The 18774-nt window shown below is 35.5% G+C and overlaps 3 protein-coding genes and 1 long non-coding RNA gene across 5 annotated transcripts; 2 read left to right on the top strand and 2 right to left on the bottom strand.

The window, feature by feature from the left end:
- Window positions 1–17: 17 nt before the first annotated feature.
- LOC113494843 (cilia- and flagella-associated protein 52) lies at window positions 18–6836 on the top strand. The gene is made up of 16 exons (XM_026873343.1): window positions 18–483; window positions 598–860; window positions 1327–1531; window positions 1818–1953; window positions 2260–2408; window positions 2746–2891; window positions 3116–3309; window positions 3507–3655; window positions 4101–4246; window positions 4499–4650; window positions 4955–5099; window positions 5222–5314; window positions 5550–5693; window positions 5949–6098; window positions 6322–6466; window positions 6687–6836. The coding sequence occupies exons 1-16, from the start codon at window positions 435–437 to the stop codon at window positions 6749–6751; spliced, it is 2331 nt and encodes a 776-aa protein (XP_026729144.1). The 5' UTR covers window positions 18–434; the 3' UTR covers window positions 6752–6836.
- A 93-nt stretch (window positions 6837–6929) lies between these two features.
- Window positions 6930–8914, bottom strand: LOC113494846 (autophagy protein 12-like). Its single transcript, XM_026873348.1, has 3 exons — window positions 8508–8914; window positions 8080–8216; window positions 6930–7941 (listed from the first exon to the last, which is right to left on the bottom strand). The coding sequence occupies exons 1-3, from the start codon at window positions 8626–8628 to the stop codon at window positions 7819–7821; spliced, it is 381 nt and encodes a 126-aa protein (XP_026729149.1). The 5' UTR covers window positions 8629–8914; the 3' UTR covers window positions 6930–7818.
- Window positions 8915–11950: 3036 nt separating this feature from the next.
- Window positions 11951–12244, bottom strand: LOC113494898. Its single transcript, XR_003400686.1, has 2 exons — window positions 12202–12244; window positions 11951–12064 (listed from the first exon to the last, which is right to left on the bottom strand). It is a non-coding gene; the product is annotated as an uncharacterized LOC113494898 (long non-coding RNA).
- A 398-nt stretch (window positions 12245–12642) lies between these two features.
- Window positions 12643–18026, top strand: LOC113494897 (RNA polymerase II degradation factor 1-like). 2 transcript variants are annotated; one of them, XM_026873414.1, is made up of 4 exons: window positions 12643–13049; window positions 13876–13985; window positions 15161–15238; window positions 15356–18026. In XM_026873414.1, exons 1-4 carry the CDS (start codon window positions 12908–12910, stop codon window positions 16187–16189), a joined length of 1164 nt encoding a protein of 387 aa, XP_026729215.1. In that variant the 5' UTR covers window positions 12643–12907; the 3' UTR covers window positions 16190–18026. The 2 variants fall into 2 exon arrangements, with proteins under 2 accessions (XP_026729215.1, XP_026729214.1); XM_026873413.1 differs by having other exon boundaries at window positions 15161–18025.
- The last annotated feature ends 748 nt before the right edge of the window (window positions 18027–18774 follow it).

Here is an 18774-nt window from a genome sequence, read left to right as displayed (position 1 = left end):
TTCACATAATATTTTAGAAATCTTGATGACATTGGCTATGGTTCGAGTCTCATGAGACTGTCATAGGACTTTAGAAATTAGCATGATAAAGGGCGGAATATGCAGTGAAAGGAAAAAGGCATTTTACACCTCTTTAGAATTGATCAAATAGACCCCAATTCTTAATTTAATAATTAATCATAACCTTAGATATGTTTACCTCATGCCTAAAAAAGTTAATTGATTCTAACATAACATGTACAAAACATTGCCAACTTTATAAAAAAAAAAAGTTGGTTACCAAGGTGGCAAGAGCTGTTTACATGTTGCCTAGCAACCATCATGCACACCAAGTCTTCAGACTGACAATACATAAGTTTTGTTACTTCCTATTTTAATATACAAATATTACACTATATTGAATAACAACAACAAAGACTGAAGAATAAGAGAACATGGGTGATGTAAAGAATCTAGAATCTTATGCTATAATTGGATTTGATGGTAAACTTTTAAAAACACTGAAAATAATTGTAATTAGCATAGTTAACTCAAAAGTTTATTATGCAATTTGTTCTCAGGGAACATGAGATTGATTTACTTCTTGTTTCCATCCAGGATCTGCAATTCGCGGTCTCAAGGTACACCCAGACAGTGAGCATATAGTTTACCCTATGGGTAACAAAGTTTGCATCCAAGAATGGAAGACTAAAAAGATGTATTTCCTCAGTGGTCACACAAATAGTGTATCTACTGTAGCTTTATCTCCAAAAGGCACATTTGTGGGCTCTGGACAAATAAATCACATAGGGTTCAAAGCATCAGCTAAAGTGTGGGACTTTAAGAAGAAGACCCAGATTGGATCCCATGAGCTGCACAAGGCAAGTGCTCTTACTTAAAAATATTTTTCACCCAGTAGGTATCCCAGTGTACGCTTACCGCACGGGCTGGTTCCATGAGGCCCAGGACAGAGACTCGTGGAAAGATTTGGGGGAGGCCTTCCTTTGCCCAGCCGTGGAACAAAGAGGGCTAGATAAAAAAAAGGTATAGGAGATGCTTGATTAAGCTGCTTATCACAAATTTATACTGGTTAATATATATTTTTTTATTCCAAAATGAGGAACCCAGAAGCGCAAAACGCGTCACTCGTTAAAAGTAAAAGCGTGGTCGTTGACACTCATTTCTCTTAAAGCAAAGTAGCTTTTGCTTATAAGAGGATCAATTATATGACTTTAAATAAAGTGGTCAAATTTCCACCGACTTCATAATGAAGGAGTTTCTCAGTTCAACTGTCTTTATATTTGCCTGCATTACTACAGTTCTTTACTAGTTCCATTTTCATCTCAGGTACGAGTAGAAGCGCTCGCATTTTCGTCAGACGAGCGTTATATGATATCCCTGGGTGGCAGGGATGACGGGTGCGTTGTGCTGTGGGACTGTTTCGCAGCCTCCGCCACCGGCACTGCGGCGGCATCCAAGCTGACTACAGGAGACGCTATCACACTCACTGCATTAAATCTAAGAGTCAATTCGTTTGTTACTGGAGGAGATTGTTAGTATTGAATTAAATATTCTTTTTTCGTGATATATAAAGATATTTCCGTTTGATTGCTTATCGGAAAAAAAATCTCGGGGCCTAGTTGATAAATCAGACCCAGTAAAATCGTTTCATATATCTCGGTATCGGTATGACTATACGAGAAAAAAAAACACCGATTACCAATATCAAATATCGATTACCAAGTAGCAATATCTAGTACCTAACACCAGAAAAGTGCCAATTCCTCAATTTACTTTCGGTGACCTATGCTTTATTACTATTATTATTTTATTTTTAGCCAATCTTCGAGTATGGAACATTCGTGCTGAGAGCAAGAACTTGGACGTTGTTGATGTATCTCTCGGTAAACTTCGCCGCTGCGTCCGATGTATTGCCGTCAGTCGGGACGACACATACGGTTATGCTGGCACCACGTGAGTCTTAACTCTGTAAAAACTCTCTCATCCAGTGACAAACACATAATCTGGCTTTTTTAAAAGCTTAAAAGCCCGTGTATTCAAGGATTATGAGACTCAAGTACCTACTTACTATTAGCGGATGCCAGTCCGGTTTCCTGATAAAAATTATCTGAAACGCTGATCTATTTAATCCTGCTCTACTCCCTCTAACTCTCTGTTTTCATTTTCTTGACCTGAAGAATGAAGGATACAAACTCCTTTAAGTGCAATTCGAGGCTTGGAAAGACATTACTTAATGCTGATAATTTCATTTTCATCTAGAACTGGTGATATGATAAAGTTTTCTATAAACTACCCTTCGGATCCTCTGGCGCCGGTGTCGCAATGCAAGCCGGCTCTGATCGGATGTCTGGCCAAGTGCGGCCCTTGGAAGAAGGGCAGGCGGCCAGAGTCTGTGTGTTACAGTCAAGGTTCGTAATAAGTGCACAGTAACTTAGGTACGTTAGCATCGATTGAGGTCACCACTCCAAACCCACTGCGTAGGACAAGCATTTGTGTGATCCACGAACGCTATTTCTTAGTCTGGGTTTGTATGTTTGTGAGACCCCCCGCTTCATAAGGATTAAATTCCTTACTGCGGGAGCGGATTAAAAAAGAAAAAGCTTGGGGTGTTCCTTGACTTTTCTAACTGACTATAGGTACCTCCCAAACAGAAAAATGTATATCTTATGTGGGACATAAATAGTGGATTGGTATTGTTCTAACAGATATATAAGATAAACTTAAAGGATTACTTTGACCTTTTAGGAATAGAATCTATCGTTATTTTGGAAGATGGGTGTCTCATCGTTGGCGCTGGCGATGGTTCTATCGATGTATTGGACGAGATAAACTGGAAGGGAACCTTCCCTAAGGGCAAGATTCTCGACCCTAACAAGCCACATTTTAAGGCTGTAAGTACCATCCAATATTTAAATATGTTTCATATTTATTGCACACACAGCTCAACGTATTTAGGCCGTAATCCGGAAAAAAATAAATTCTAGCGTATATCCTTTGCTTTATAAAGGGTTTCATATTGCATAATAACAAATCACCGTGAAAATCATAATTGTCTATTGGCCCTGCCCTACCTGGTATTAGATATACCAGACTTTATACCTAAATATTATTTCAGTTGAAATCGACCAAGCTAGACGGTAGTATAACTTCCTTGGAGCTGATGGAGTCGCCGAAGATGCAAGGCAACAAGCGCCTGCTGCTGGCCGGCACTCGGTCCAGCGAGATCTACGCCATCAATGTGGCCACCTTCAACCCGATACTAGTCGTCACCTGCCACAGATGTGCCATCAACGACATTGCGTTCCCGCAGTAAGTTCATTACTATACAATTTTATGTTTATAACTGTTATGGGAAAAGGCAGAATATTCTTTAGCGTTATTGAAATTGAGGAAACGCTAAGTGTTAATATGTCTAGGAGAAATTAATTTTAACTGTCCGAGCTATTGTTTATCGCACTTGAATACCATGCCTTCTAGGGTAAAACGTTTATTTCATTTATTACTAGCGGCATGTCAGGCGTGTTCGCGACAGCCGGTGCTGGTGACGTCAGAGTGTGGTGTTTGGAAACTTGTCAGGAACTCCTTCGTATCGTGGTGCCCAACTTTACCTGCTCCGCTGTGCTATTCTCTGGTGATGGGAAGTCTATTGTTTCTGGTAAGTTTTTTAAAAACTATGGTATGGTAAGTATGTTTAGGTACCTAGGTACGAAGTAAGTCGTATACGCGTTTACAAAGACATCATGAACAGTATGCCCTTTTCGCAACTATTTTGGGGTCGGTTTCCAGTCTAACCAGATGTAGCTATCAGTGTTTTACAAGGAGTGATTGCCTTTCAGATCTCCTCAACCCAGTAACCTGGGCAACACGATGCCCCTTAGTAACACTAGTTCAGACTTTTTAACTACCCGAAACGACTGTCAAGACATCCGGAACCCACAATTTAACATGCCGTCCGAAACACAGGAAGTCGTAATAACATAGATGGTCACCTACCCACGGACCGACCCTATCAAGCGTGGCTTAACCTGTGATCGATAAACTTTTGCAGTTATAGCTTAGCCACGAGCACATATTTTAATTACATAACAATGTACCCACAGCATGGAACGACGGCAACATCCGCGCATTCACTCCGCTGACGGGCCGCCTCATATACTGCATCTTCAACACGCACAACAAGGGCACGTCCGCACTCGACATGACCACCGACGGCAGGACGCTCATCTCTGGCGGATGTGAAGGGCAGGTAGTGATATGTAATATCAGCCTCTTTTTATATGGATGTAAAGGGAAGATTTTAAGCATTGATCACCTAGCTTGCTCAGTATAGGCTGGCGTTGTGAACGAGGTATTTATAGTAGTATGTCTGTTATCATTTTGTAGTTAATAACTTACACACACTTACGGATTGATTTATCTGTCTCAACTATAACGATTATTGGTGAACTCGTTTCACAGCTCATCATCAGATACATATAGAGTTCACAATTGTGTCCAGGTACGAGTGTGGGACATAAAGCCAGAATGCCAGAGCCTGAAGAAAGTGCTGAAAGAGCACAAGAGCCCCGTGTCCGCCATACAGGTGTCGCCCAACAACACGGAGGCTGTCAGCGCCGGGACCGATGGCTCGTGTATCATATGGGATCTTATGTGAGGGCTCTTCATCTATACCTACTTATAGGTATTATAAAACTAAAGAGTTTGTTTGAACTCGCTAATCTTACCAACTACTTGCCAATTCATTGAAGATGGCATTGAAGATTGCAGAATGGAAACGGAGTGGCAATGAGAAATGTTACAAAAACGGGTAGATTAAATAGTAATGTAAAAAGAAAAGAATGTGCAAATTCCCTTAATTCTCTGTTGCAAACTTAAAAAAAAATACCAATCACATTTTAAAAGTAGCGATATAATTGATTTTCTTTCCAAAAATAACTTTATTTGTTTGTACCAGTTCCCTATCTCGTCGCCAAGTGATGTACGCGAACACGCTGTTCATGTGCGTGTGCTTCGAGCCGCAGGGCTGCCAGCTGCTCACGGGCGGCACGGACCGCCGCGTGGCCTACTGGGAGACCGGCAGCGGGAACCTCGCGAGGGAGGCCAGTACTAACACATACCTACATAAACAGTTCTAGTAGTTCTACAACATTCCCCGATGTATAGGGCAATTCAAAACGCAACTTGTTGTTCCCTAATTTAATCAGTATTTCTACAATTTCAGCTGGAAGCAAGTAAAGTTGGCGCTATAAACGGGTTGCATATAACACAAAACGGAGACTTATTCGTCACTGGAGGCAATGATCAAATGGTTAAGGTGAGCATTACATTGAAATTGTAAGAGCATAATATATCGTACTTATTTTGAAAAATCGAGCTTAACCAAAGCACACGGAAGATTTTCTTGGAAAAAGAACACTCGACTCTACTGTAATTATTAACAAAAGGCTGAAATTGTGCTTCACCAGGCACATATTGTTGAGCAAAAAATCTTATTTAATCTCTAAGTTATATAATCTTATAGTTTAATTTCCGTTGTCCGTGTTCCGCAGCTGTGGAAGTACCAGGAGGGCATATACACGCACATGGGTCTGGGCCACGCGGGCGCGGTCACGTGCACCCGCTTCAGCCCCGACGCGCGCTACATCGTCAGCAGCTGCGCCGCCGGCAGCATCATCGTGTGGAAAGTGCCCGAGGTACATAACTATTCTTTGTCTCTCATCAACTCAATATTCACAGTATGACAGTACCAAAAACGACTTTGATTTCGTAATATACAATGTAGAAAGTTAGATATTATAGATTTCTGTGGTCTGCGAATGCTTGTCCTGAGTCTGAGGTGTGTTTGTGCATGCGACGTGAAATTCTCCCGACACACGGATTAAATTCCATACGCTTTAAAAAGAACTAATTCAATAGGTGTCTTAAACTATCCTATATTTTTGTTTCAGCAATACATTCACAAAACGCCTCCTAAACCGGTTCCACAAAAAGCATTATCTCCGAAGACACTACAGGACGAGCTAAAGCTGCCTCTAAATGAGAAGCCATCTTACAAGGCCTCTGGTGATAGGCCTTACGTACCGTCTGCGCCCAATAAAGTAAGCAAAGCTATAAATCTACTAGTAACTGTTGTCCAGGGATTTGCCAGAGTAGATGTCGGCTTCAGTTGCAAACACTTTACTCTCTTTCACGCAGTCGGATAAAAGTGCACTTCTATAATCGAAATCGATCAAGCCTTTTAGGCGTTAAGTATATGCAAACATATTCACAGACGTTCGCATTTATATAAGGGGCCGTTGCTTACATGTTTATCAACAACAGACAGAGAAAATTGAAGCGATGGACACACATCGCAGTAGCGTGCACTCGTGTTGTCCGTGCGACGCGACCGCGCGCAGCGACAACACCAAGAAGTCCACGCCCAAGCAGCCCGCCGCCAAGTGCTGCCGCCCACCCGGGCCCGGAGGTCTGTACTGTATTATTACTTATGCTTAAAAGCCATCATTATGGCAATATCGCTGTTAAACCAAAACATACGTTAAAAAAACAGGAAGCTTTTACTACATATTATTTCCCTATCGCATTTATTCTTCTCATTACCGAAACTCAACTAACCAGATGAAATCCGAAAATAGTAGAACTGAAGTTGGTTATAATTTATTTACTGCATGTTAAATATGTTACAGATAACTTACCAACACGGACTACAAGTAAAGAATACGTTAGCGGCGGAAGCGGCGACAAACGATAGATTAATCCTTCATATTGTGATCTAATGTGCCCCACATATTTTATATCATGACTGATTTCGTACATAAACGTGTTTTGACTTTAAATATCTTTCATTCTCCTAAGAAATGCATTATTCTTCTAAAATATAAACTACCTGCAATAATTATATTTTGCTTATGAGGAATACAAAAGAACAATTAAAAATTATTGATTTACCTTTATTACATAGTCTTTCTTACATTTATTATGAAATATTGTAAATATTCCATATTATGTTACATAATATCACATTTAGAAATGCACATACATAAGCACTTAACGTAGATCCAATTAATGTTCTTAAAATTTCCTGGTGTCTCTCCCATGGTGCTAACAAACTTCAGTGATCCCTTAAGAGTAATATAAAAACATTTATAGACTAGGTGGTTATATACAACGTTTTAACAAAACTATCTTAATAAATAAAGACTAGATAAGTAAAATTTATAGGTCTGAATGGCGGAAAACTGCAGAATATAAAAACCTAATAATGGAATGTGCCAGCAAAAGAAGCAGTGTAATTTTTTCATATCCAATGCACATTGGTGAAGCAAAATAATATTTGACTTACATTTCCTTTAAGCTTTTTGTATTGCATTTAAATTTGTTTTGTATTATGAACAAAAAAATAAAGAAATAATTACCTTTTTTTAAACAATATCCTGTTACTCTGACATACATGGTAAAATGAGCTGGAAAGAGTTTCCAAGATAAGCAATAAATTGGAATTGTAAGGGCTGTAATTTTGTTTTAGCATTTTATTACTTCTGAAATTGTAGCTTCTGGAAGTGCTGTGCACTTCCGGATAATGCTTTAAAGTATGCTTTTTAGGATATCAGTATTCAACAGCAGGACATAATATAATATTTTATGTTGTTACCCTATATCTTTAGCAATAAAGTCAGTCACACAGAAACAATCAGATAAAAGTATGGACTGAAGAATTTCTCACAAAAATATACCTAAAATGTTACTTAAAATATATGAACAATTCATATCAATATTAAGTCTTATACATAACGAAGTTCATAGCACAATAAGCACTCCTCATCCCCATGCTTGGCTTTTACAGTAGTGCAATACTAGCTTTCCATCAGTACCAAAGCACTCATATAGGTTCTTTACTAACTGGTCTGGTGACGGGGCAAATGTCTGGTTCACATAGAGAAACTGAAAATATATAAAAATGAGTTAAGCAGTATTACTTGTAACTAAATCAGAAGTTTTAATTGATGACAATTTATTTTAAATGATTTCCATATTATTTTAGAACTTTTAAGGTCAAATGCTATTAATATAGGAACATACCAATTTTTCATCAGCTTCTAATTTGAGATACTTTTTAACGAACTCCATAATCCAACCGATTGGTTTCTCCGCATCTACCGCCCATTTCTTTTTCTTCATAATAGGGGCATTTCCTGTTGCTTTCAACAGAATGTCAACTGAAACAAAATAATCACGTCACCCGAACTTATTCCTTCAACTAGTTATTTGAGAGCGAGTTCAGTGAGTAAACAAACTGAACACGTAAAACAAATATTCACATGTAGTGAGACGTAATTCTTATTGTAAAAATTTAGCACTATTCAAAAGACTTGAACAAATAAAATACCTTTATCAGTCATGAATCTTTGTTCAATTATTCAGTAGTTTCAGTTTACAGAGTTTTGGGTGGGGTTTTAAGAACCTTATTTTTATTAAGACAGCTGTATAAAATGATAATAGATACAAACTTTTGACTTTGTCGGTTTTTGTCGAATCCCCGTTCTCCTTTTGATCGCCTTCAAGTTTTAAACTCTCCGTCGCAATCGATAAATCTGATTGCGTATCGTCCGTTTGCTTCTCGTCCCCCATTTATATTCCAAATCACACAAAATTTGGAGAAAAAATTACGCTGTACAACAATATCAAGTTTTTTTTATAACCTCAATATTTTATATTGTCAGTTTAGCTTTGTCATCTGTCAAAGTCATATAAACATTGGGAAAATCTTCAAGACTTCTTTGTTTTCCCTTGTATTTGTTACGTAGGTATAATGGTGCAGCCACATGCCACTTCGTTTCTCGTTTGCAGCAATAAATCTAGTCACGACGATGGTGATCTCCTAAACTGAAAACTCATTCGTTCCCCAAGGCAGTGATACAAGTGAAAGAAGTATGAGCGTTGCCTTGTTTGAGTCCATTATTTACATGAATTAATTTATCAACCGTTGCAGCACCAGGCACCACACTTATGTCGACTTGTCTTGCCGCTCACTTCGATCTTTTCCCAGCGTGACCATATTTGTCGCTGGAAACGAGCGTCGAACGGCTGCATGAGGCCATACCTTTATGACATCTTTGATCTGCCAAAAACGGCCAAAAAGGTAAACTTGGGAAAGTTGGGACATGGACATTGTAAATGAATTTATTTTGCTAAAATGCTGGGTGTACTTACATTAGGCATGTATACGAGAAACCATGTTATTCACTTTCTAATTTGTAAAAAATGTAATTTATGCTGTTAGTATACCTAAATAAACAAAACAATATGCATATGACAGTTGAGAATGGTTAAGAATCCTACGGCCGCTTTTTTCATTCAATCCTAATCCCTAATTTTCTGATCGAGATTGATATTTGAATCCATTTCCTACTTTTAGTATTTAAATTATGTGGTACATTTTGTAGGTATATGTCTACGCCAAAGACAGTAGAGTATAATGTCTTTGGTCTATGCTTAGTGGATTATATTTTTGAATGTACTACGAAATGAATGAACGATAATAAAGTTGCAACTGACAGTAGATTAGCAACTGACGTAGGCTAGTAGTAGAGTAGCATAGATAATACATATAATACTGGTATAGATGAGACACTGACAGATCAGTTCTTTTTTCACTACTTGCCCTGTAAACTAGATGGCGCTAGCGTCTGTGAAGCGATCTATAGCTATATGTATGTATGCACTCATCTACATAATATCTATAGGTTGCTATAGGTAGTTACGCATAGTACAGCATTTTTGCCGTGTATAAAATGTACTAAAGAGAAAAAAGAATACAACAAAAATATAAAGATTTTTCTTTATTTATAAATACGGATAATTTATACAATTTATTAATTAACGTCTACAACGTATTGAAATTAAACCACTTTTACTTTGACACATTTTTACTATTATAATTTACTAAGTAATATGATTTTCTGTAGAAAAATTATTCTCTAATAAAATCGTAATATGGTTTAATTTCATTGGCTAACATTCATAATACACTTATGGTATATTACAATCACCAATTAATTCACATTAATAGAAACCATTTTTAAATTATTAAGGGTATAATTGAGAACCTTCTATTTTATTTATCGATGTAAATAAAGTATATGGTTGGAAATGGCCACCCATCAAAAATCACATGATTTAAATCAATCAAATCATTTAATTAACAATAAGGTTTTAAATATCATTCACATTATTTCCTTTTTTTATGAATTTTATAGAAATTGTATGCTTGTAATTTAAGTATTGTTATTATCAAAATCAGCAATTTTTCCTGTTAAAATTCTATTTACACCCGTACACCAACTATTTACAATTAAGTTGATGAACAAATTAATTATATAATTAGTTAAAATCAATTTATGTTCATCGCATTGAATAATTGAAAAATCACATCTGCAATTTATAAAAAACACAATTATTATTTTTTTAAGTTTATTATTTCGGGCGATCAAGTCTCAATCATAAAATATATTTCATAAAGTAATTTAATAAATGAATCACATGTGATTTTTTTGTATAATCAATCATGCATCAATTAAATGCATTAGGTTCAATTTCTTGTTGAAGTAAATCAATTTTTAAATATATTAGATTTAGTTTTTTTTATTATATATCCAGGGTACATATTTCTTCGCTTCCGAATGCAAAATCAAATTACTAAAAATAATTTGACTCATTGTTGAAATTAAGGAATCAACTGCAAAATCAGAATCTAAATCATCAGATTTTATAAATCATCATATTTAACTGTTTGAGACCCATCTTGACTTTTTACAATTTTTTCAAATTCCTCTTGATTTAAAAACAGGTTTAATTTCTGCCCGGAATGGGAAATGTGGTGATTTGTTTTTAAGACATCCCTTGAGTATTTTTGCTGTATCACGGTGTGAGTGGCCATTAAATGAATCAAATAATTTATCAAAAATCAGCAATAAATCTACAGTTTCTTCACACTCAGCTAGTAATATGTTGCATTCTGAAACAAAAAAATATATATATACATCATTAATGTTTGTGGTTATTTATGTTCCTATGCAAAATATATATATAATCAATTTCAAAATATATATATGTATATATATGTATTCACAAGAAAAAGTATATATGTATGATTTATATGGATAAAAAATACTTATAATCAAAACATTTAACTGATTTTCATTATGAGTTGCAACATACCTTCTACAAATGTTTGCTCCATGTCCTTTTCCTTATCTTCCAACATTGAAACTGAAGCGACTGGTTCAACTGATACTTCTGCAACTGCAGATGAGCTGGTGGTATCTAGAAAGTAGCAATAATCTTGTTAGAAAAGACTAAGCACATACTTTAAAACCTATTAATATAATTGTGCAATTCTACAAAAGACTACTTAGAAGTATTTTAACATAATTATAACATTTCACAACTATCAAACAATGTTGTCTCGTCCCAAGCTAAGCAGAACTTGTGTTATGGATACTAGACAGCTGATAAACATACTTTCTAAATATAGAAATAATTTACACCCAGACACAGAACAAAATGATGATGCTCATCACACAAATATTTCTCCTGATTGGGAATCAAACCAAAAACCTCTGGCATAGCACTAAAAGACACTAGCCACTAGACCAACAGGACAGTTAATGCACTTCATTTGCGATGATTAGGTGACAGAAAATAAAATTGAAACAGCACTTGTTGGTCTGTGGTTCATCTTAGGGGCAGATTTCACAGTTATTTCATACATTTAATAGACATCTGCCAAAATGTTAATTGCATATTTGTTTACATGTAAATTGGATGTTATAATATGCAAATATATTTATTTACCTGATGGGATAAGGCTGGTGTAAAAGGTTGGCACTGCATTTCTCGTTAATACCGTTCCTTTACCTATGTAGTATTTCTCAAAATGTTTATAGTCTTATTTGGTTGTAGATGTATGTATCTCCTTTCATTATAATATCATCGTCTAAAACTTGTTTCCAGATCTCAAACCTTTCATTATAACAGTCTGGCTTAGGAAAATGATGTAATGTACCTGAAATTAGAAAGAATGAGTTAATTGCAGGTTGTGAAATTTATGTTTTAAAAATATAGTGATATATAATAGTACAAACTTCGATCGGATCGTTCCTACAATAAGATCACTTATTCTATCATCAATAATCATCTTACCTCCTTCTTCACATCCAAAATAGCAATGAGTGCGAGAGTATTTCGGTAATCTCGCCATCGTAATCCGTAAAAAACGCAGCGAAATTTTTAAATCAAGTAATGTAAACACACGTCGTAGTCCATTAAACGATGCCAGGGTCAAGAGAAATAAATATATTCGTCGGTATCCGTTCACGAGAAGCCAAGTAAATACGTAGGAAGCAGTTTCGAGGTCCAGAAAACACGCGATGGTCAATAATAGGCAAATAAGTCGAAAATAAAACTTGGTAAACTCACGGCACAAGAAACGAACGTTGAGTGAAAAGTTTTCAAAACATATCAGTGCTGTCATGTCATTAGCAAAATAAAAATTGCGTATAAGATTAATTGAAGACCGAAAAGGCGATTCAGTTTTTTTTTAATTTTTTTTAGTTTACTTTTTATTAAATAATATTTATTAAATTATTAAAAGAATAACATTTTGAAGAAAGCAGTTACTGTAGCGGCATCTAGTAATATTTAAGGGAATATTATGCCTTAGTTGACTTGCCCTGTGGCATAGATGGCACCACTTTCCATACATTTTGTTTTCTTGTCCTCAAAGTACTGTACTGTCACCCCCATGATCCAAACAAACTGACAGACAGAAATCGCGGGGCTCCATGAAGGTCCATAGAATTAGTGTTGTCACTTGTCTGCGTGTGCATTATTGAGAATATTGAGCACAATGGGATCTGTAAAGACTTGGTCAACGAAGGAAGAAGTTCTTAAAGATCTTGCAAAAGCTTCTGGCAGAAGAATTGGGAACCTTGACGACGGATATTTGGTTGTCGGAGATGGTCCTCCGCCAATTATTGTTGAAGATGACGGTAATATTTATTTTACTTTCTCTAATAATACTTTTGAAATTAGCTCTGCTCTTGACTTTTCCCGCGCAGCACGCATTTGCGTCGTATAAGGATACTGTTTGTTTTTTATTGTGCTATTGGAATGGAGAAGAATAAATTTGCAATAAATCATGTAAATCCATCTATCTGGACAGATGGTAAAAGTTTAGCTAACTCAACTCTCTTCAACATTTTTATAAACCTGTACCATAAACTTTGACAATATATTTAAATATTCTTAAATGAGAAATGTTAAGTTATGAACATAAAAAATGAAAAATATGCTTAGGTAATGCAGTATTCCACAATACTATGTGGTATTGTAAACTATGCAAGTGTCATCATTTTGAAACAAGTTTGTACACGTCTCAGTATCATGTCATGAGACCTGCCTAATGACTCACCAGTTTCAAATGGCTTGGAAATGATTTAAAATGAGATGTTGATAGTAAAACAATACTTAAATGACTGAAGTTTGTTATTTAGTTGCTGCTGTAGCTACATTGTTATTGTAGCTCAAATTGAAACCTTAAAACATTAGTAATGGTACAAGGCATGTTACAATGAGTTATAACATGTAAAATTTAATGATCATATAACTTAGTTTCTGTTACTAACTGCACTGATCAAACTTTATAAAGGGTTTTATACTTTGTCTGTGCTAAGTTCATAAGATACCATAATGACATTAAAAAAAGTTTTTTTTTGGATTATTAAAGTTAGCATATAGTTTGCTAAAAAGAGTATATATGTCATGAGAGTATATATTTCTTGAACTTCACAAGCTCCAACTTTTTTATTTTTACAGATTTTGAGATGCGTCTCATGTTTGGAGACACAGCAGCGACTGGCCGAAAGAGCATGCCATCGGGGAATGATTCCCCAGACCTTCTAGGCATACAGCAAATGCTACAGATGGTAAATCACTTTAAATACATTCTAGAAAACAATACTCTATTTTATTTCTTATTCATTAGTCATAAATTGTCACATACTGTTCCCATTGCCATTATCAGTATCCTGTCTGTGGCCAATGTGGGTAAGGGATTAGATAATAACCATGTAACTTAAATACTTCTAGAGATATGAGATCCAGTTATTTGTAATAGCTGCACTCGTCTACTATTACATGAATGTTTTATGAAGCAGTCAATTAAACTGCTGCGTCCCCGGAGACATTTTCTAATCTGGGTAGATTGTATTAAAAATAGATAACACTATTTATTTCTGTAATACTTCTTATACAAAATATCCACAATGGCAGACTTAATGCTGACACATTCTCTACCACTCACACAAGAAGTGGTGCAAATGTTGTAGTGGTATAACTCCAACCATTAGTTATCTAAATAACTTTTAAGTATATATACTAATACATTATAGTAAATCAGTAAAAGCTCCTAAGTTACCTTGTAAGTCATAAATATGGTAACAATCAAAAACTATTAAATACAACGACAACATTCCTTTTAACTTGCCATACTTGAATCACGGAGAATTTATTAATTTAGGGTTCTCTCCATGACGCCGAACCACTTGACCATATGTTTGCTATATATACCGATAGTTTATTATATTTCGAGTGCAGTGTCAGCAATTGAGAATCTGTTCTGAGAGTTTTGCGGGTCCCCCGTGTCATTCACACGTTCCTAGAATGTTGGTAACAAATTATGTCACTTCATAAGTGGCGGGAATATCTGTATGCGGGACGGTCAGGGTCACTTTTTCGAGGACTAAATGAGTAATATTGTTTAAGCTATGTAAAGTTGTAACTACAATAGCACTGTAATCATATTTGTAGCAGCTAGTATTCTGTTTTAAATTGAGTTTTGAAACTCGTAACAGATATTAAATAGTATCGTGTTACTGCGTAACAGTAGTTGTAATCGAGTAGGTGTACAATTAAGATAGATGGTCTGTGAAAAAAGGAATCAAAATATATTATTCATTGATGTAACCCTTTCACTTTTTCTTTTTTAAGAAAGATATAAAAACATTCGCTGTTTGAGGTAGACATTTTCTTTAATGCTTGTCAAAGGAACATATCACCTTTAAGTCAATAGAAGGCTTATCAGATCACATTCTATTTTCAGGTGAAAGACTACTCTGACGAAGAAGAGGAGACTGTGAAAGATACTCAATCTTCTGATTGTGTTATATCTATTACCAAAGTTAGTAATTTAAATCCTTGTGTTGAGGAGTTCAGACCAAAAAATATCAAGTCAGATAGGCTAACTAGTCATAGTCCTGGTAACAATGTTAGCAATAACCCGAATGTTGTCACACAGGGCAATGACAAGAAAACTGAAGAGGCAGACAACTCAAAAAACGATTCTAATGTTAAAATCGATCATAAAAGTATAGATGTGAATGCGAATAGTGCAAACAAAGACGAATATGAAGAAATTGCGACAAAACTGAAAAACAAAATCAGTGACGCAGCAAAATCTGACACTTTCGAGTTGAAGAAGCAAAAAAATGTCGCTATTGCAACTCTTTTGCGATTGTATGCTAATAACAAATCGCCCAGTAACGAAGTCGATAGCAGCATTAAGCTTATAAAACCAGATTTCTTTAAATCGTCACATCCCTTGTCTTCATCGGCGACATCTACCCCAGAACCCAAAGACGATACACAGTCGACACCTGCGGGTTCGAGTGCCAGCCGCAGCTCCACGCCCGCCCAAACGCCTTCGGAAAACAATTCAAGCGAAAGTAACACAACCAAACCTAAGGTTAAATTAGATCCGGAAATGAGAAGCTCAATTGAAAAAGTTAGTAAATGGCTGGAAGAGCCTACTAAAAAAAAATCTAAACCAGTGTATCTTAACCCTATAGCTTTCAAAAGAAAAGAAATCACACCTCCAAGTTCGTCACCTTCCATGAGCGAAACGAAACCGAGTCCTAAGCGAAACATTACCAATGACAAGCAACAATATAAGCCATCCGACTTTGCCTCGGACTTAGGCAAGAAGTATATGGAAAGAAGCAAGATTTTAGAAGCAAAGCAAAACGAGGTAACGTGGTCAAACCTCGACAAAGTATTGAAACAAAAAGACATGTTGATAAAAAAGCGTTTGCAGGAGACTCAGAGTCAAAATAACGATACGTCACTCGAATGAAGTTGGGAATTAACGCGATTACATTATGTATGTTTGATATTTATTTTAGTTGGTGGGGTACACTGGAAATTGTCACAAATTAACGTGCCCGTACGCCGAATACTTGTGATTTCGTCCAGTTGATCTAAATACATAATGCAATTGCGTTAATTCCTGGGTGAAGTCAAAGCAGAGTGTCTACTTCGTTGACACGCCCTACACAGTGGCTTGACTGTTAGCAGTTTTAGCTAATGCAATTTTACAGGGTACGAAAGTGTCGCCTCGTCCGAGAAAAATGACGAAAAGAAAACGAGCCAATGATGTAAGGTCTATGGAAAAGTAGAACTGTTTATATGAGTAGAAATATTGTTTTTTTAGTACAAAACTTTGACATCAAAAGTTACGATTTTTTTTTGTTTGAATATTGATAATTTTACTCTCGCATAAAACTAAAGTTCTACATCTAATGAAATATTTGAACTGGAGAACATCCTCTTTGCAGTAGGAACATATTTAGTATGATATCTTATTATGAAGAGGGTTATATTTTTTATTTTGTGAAAATATCGTCTTTAATTTTTTTTAAGTTTATGATGTCTAATAGTGCCACAATTCTGAGCCCCAATTCCGCTATTCAAAGGCCGATGAATAAACGGAAATTGGATTAAAATGGCACTTTTCGTATCCTACTAAGCATTTTGCCAACACAATAATTGGAAATTCAGTAGGAGATGGAACACTCACGATCAATACAATGAATTTTCATCGGCCACTGTAAATAGCAGAATGGGGACCCTGAACGATTTAAAATAACACTTTTCAGAAAGTTTTGTTTTGAATCAATTTTTATGGCATGTGAAGCCAAACTCCCTAAAATTTTGATTTCGTATCCACATCGCATTATCAGTCACTTCCCTTGTAACCAATTTTGTAAATTAAACGCCGCATTATTAATTAGACAGTTTGCTCTTAAGTTTTTTTGTGCAATATATTGCAATATTGTATTAATTTGTATTAATCAACGAAAATACCAGCGCGTATTGAATTTAAGAGCCAAAGTGTTGTCATAATACGTTACATTGGCCTATCTTATCCCTTATTTGTTCTGAAAATCTGCTTATTAAAGTCTTTAATATCTTAATAAGTTATTAAAGAGAATGAGCTATTTTACTGATCTGTAGGTACGTATCCCGTGATTTACTCCTAAAAAATGTGCTGAATGATTTAATTTACATAGAAACTATTTTATTGTATCGAGCCTTTGTATACATTTTACCAGTCGATTTAATTTATTTAGATGTAAAAATATTAATATATAATTAAAGATGTGATTATTTTATTTTAGCTTCCATCCAAATTTATTAACGATGTAATTGAAAATTTCGTAAGTTAGATATTTAATTAATGACGTGATTTATAATATAAGAACAATACTAAACCAAACAACTTACTGCTATCGGATGATTTGATTTACTCAACCTACCTTTAGTTAAACACTAATACAAATCCAGTAAAACTAATAATATTTAGTATGTAAAACGATAACTATAGATCTTAGTAAAAAAAAACAGGTGAATTTCTGAATCTTCATTAAAGAAATGCGCAATAGCATTCAGAAAAGCGTTCACTGAACGACTCAGAACTTCCATACGATTGACTGGTCTCAATTCTTGCCACAACAATAATCGTAAATCTGGACGTCAATCTATGTTTTGATTCTTAAAGGAGGTTATTAATTCGACACGTATGTATGTAATATTGTCGGAAATGTTTTTAATTATAGTTATTTTCGGTACTTATAATTTCAATAAACGTTTTTTCGTACTTAAGCTTGTTTTTTTGCACTTGCCCCACCCTGGCTCTTACCTGTTAACTTATAATAGCAATCTATGCTAAGTATGCACAGAACGAGGATCGTCGAATCAAAAAACAATTTTGTGGAAGTGTAAAGAGGTAAAGAGGAACCAAAAAAGCCGAGGTGGGGGGGGGGGTAAGTTGTCTGTTACCCCACCCTGAGCCCATGGTTGGAACGCTTAGGCTGTCCCTGCAGTGAAATATCAAAGAGTAATATAGGAATCTGATAGGGTAGGGATCGAATGATATTCTCATTTGTCACTGAACTTGTGTTGTGTGCTCTTCGTAAGTGAACAATTGGTCCTCTCGTTAACTGTGAAATACTGATTGACGTTACTAAAAGCAGGTCAATGAACGTTCAAAACAATGTGCCATTTATAAATAATTTTCATGTATAAATATTTTTAATAATACATCTTTTAATAATAAGCAATTTGGTATTCTTTAGTAATATACTTACTATGTAAGATTTTGTCTAGATTTCATTATATACGAACGTTATGTATCTAATGATAAAGTTGTAATGATGAAGCTGCTGGTCCGAGTGGAACCACTCAACCTCGTGGGAGGAAGGCTCTTTATTACAGAAAAATCTTTCTTCAGTTTCTGAAAATTTTAAGTATATTCTTTTTCTTTGATCTATTGAATAACTTATACTAACCTAATCTTTAACTGCTACCTTTTATCTACGTATAAACGTCACCCTTGTTATATTCGTCTACGTTTGTTTAGTATTTGTCTTAAAAGATAGT

Source organism: Trichoplusia ni, chromosome 6 (assembly GCF_003590095.1).
Source record: "Trichoplusia ni isolate ovarian cell line Hi5 chromosome 6, tn1, whole genome shotgun sequence".
NCBI lineage: Eukaryota > Metazoa > Arthropoda > Insecta > Lepidoptera > Noctuidae > Trichoplusia > Trichoplusia ni.
This window is presented reverse-complemented; position numbering and strand designations above follow the sequence as displayed.

Coding starts and splice junctions, on each gene's coding strand:
- LOC113494843 (XM_026873343.1), top strand. CDS start 435: ATGGGTGATGTAAAGAATCTAGAATCTTATGCTATAATTGGATTTGAT. Junction 484..597: donor TGCTATAATTGGATTTGATG/GTAAACTTTTAA, acceptor GTTTCCATCCAG/GATCTGCAATTCGCGGTCTC. Junction 3,310..3,506: donor AACGACATTGCGTTCCCGCA/GTAAGTTCATTA, acceptor ATTTATTACTAG/CGGCATGTCAGGCGTGTTCG.
- LOC113494846 (XM_026873348.1), bottom strand. CDS start 8,628: ATGGGGGACGAGAAGCAAACGGACGATACGCAATCAGATTTATCGATT. Junction 8,217..8,507: donor AAAAACCGACAAAGTCAAAA/GTTTGTATCTAT, acceptor ATTTTGTTTCAG/TTGACATTCTGTTGAAAGCA. Junction 7,942..8,079: donor TAGAAGCTGATGAAAAATTG/GTATGTTCCTAT, acceptor ATATATTTTCAG/TTTCTCTATGTGAACCAGAC.
- LOC113494897 (XM_026873413.1), top strand. CDS start 12,908: ATGGGATCTGTAAAGACTTGGTCAACGAAGGAAGAAGTTCTTAAAGAT. Junction 13,050..13,875: donor AATTATTGTTGAAGATGACG/GTAATATTTATT, acceptor TTATTTTTACAG/ATTTTGAGATGCGTCTCATG. Junction 13,986..15,160: donor TACAGCAAATGCTACAGATG/GTAAATCACTTT, acceptor TTCTATTTTCAG/GTGAAAGACTACTCTGACGA.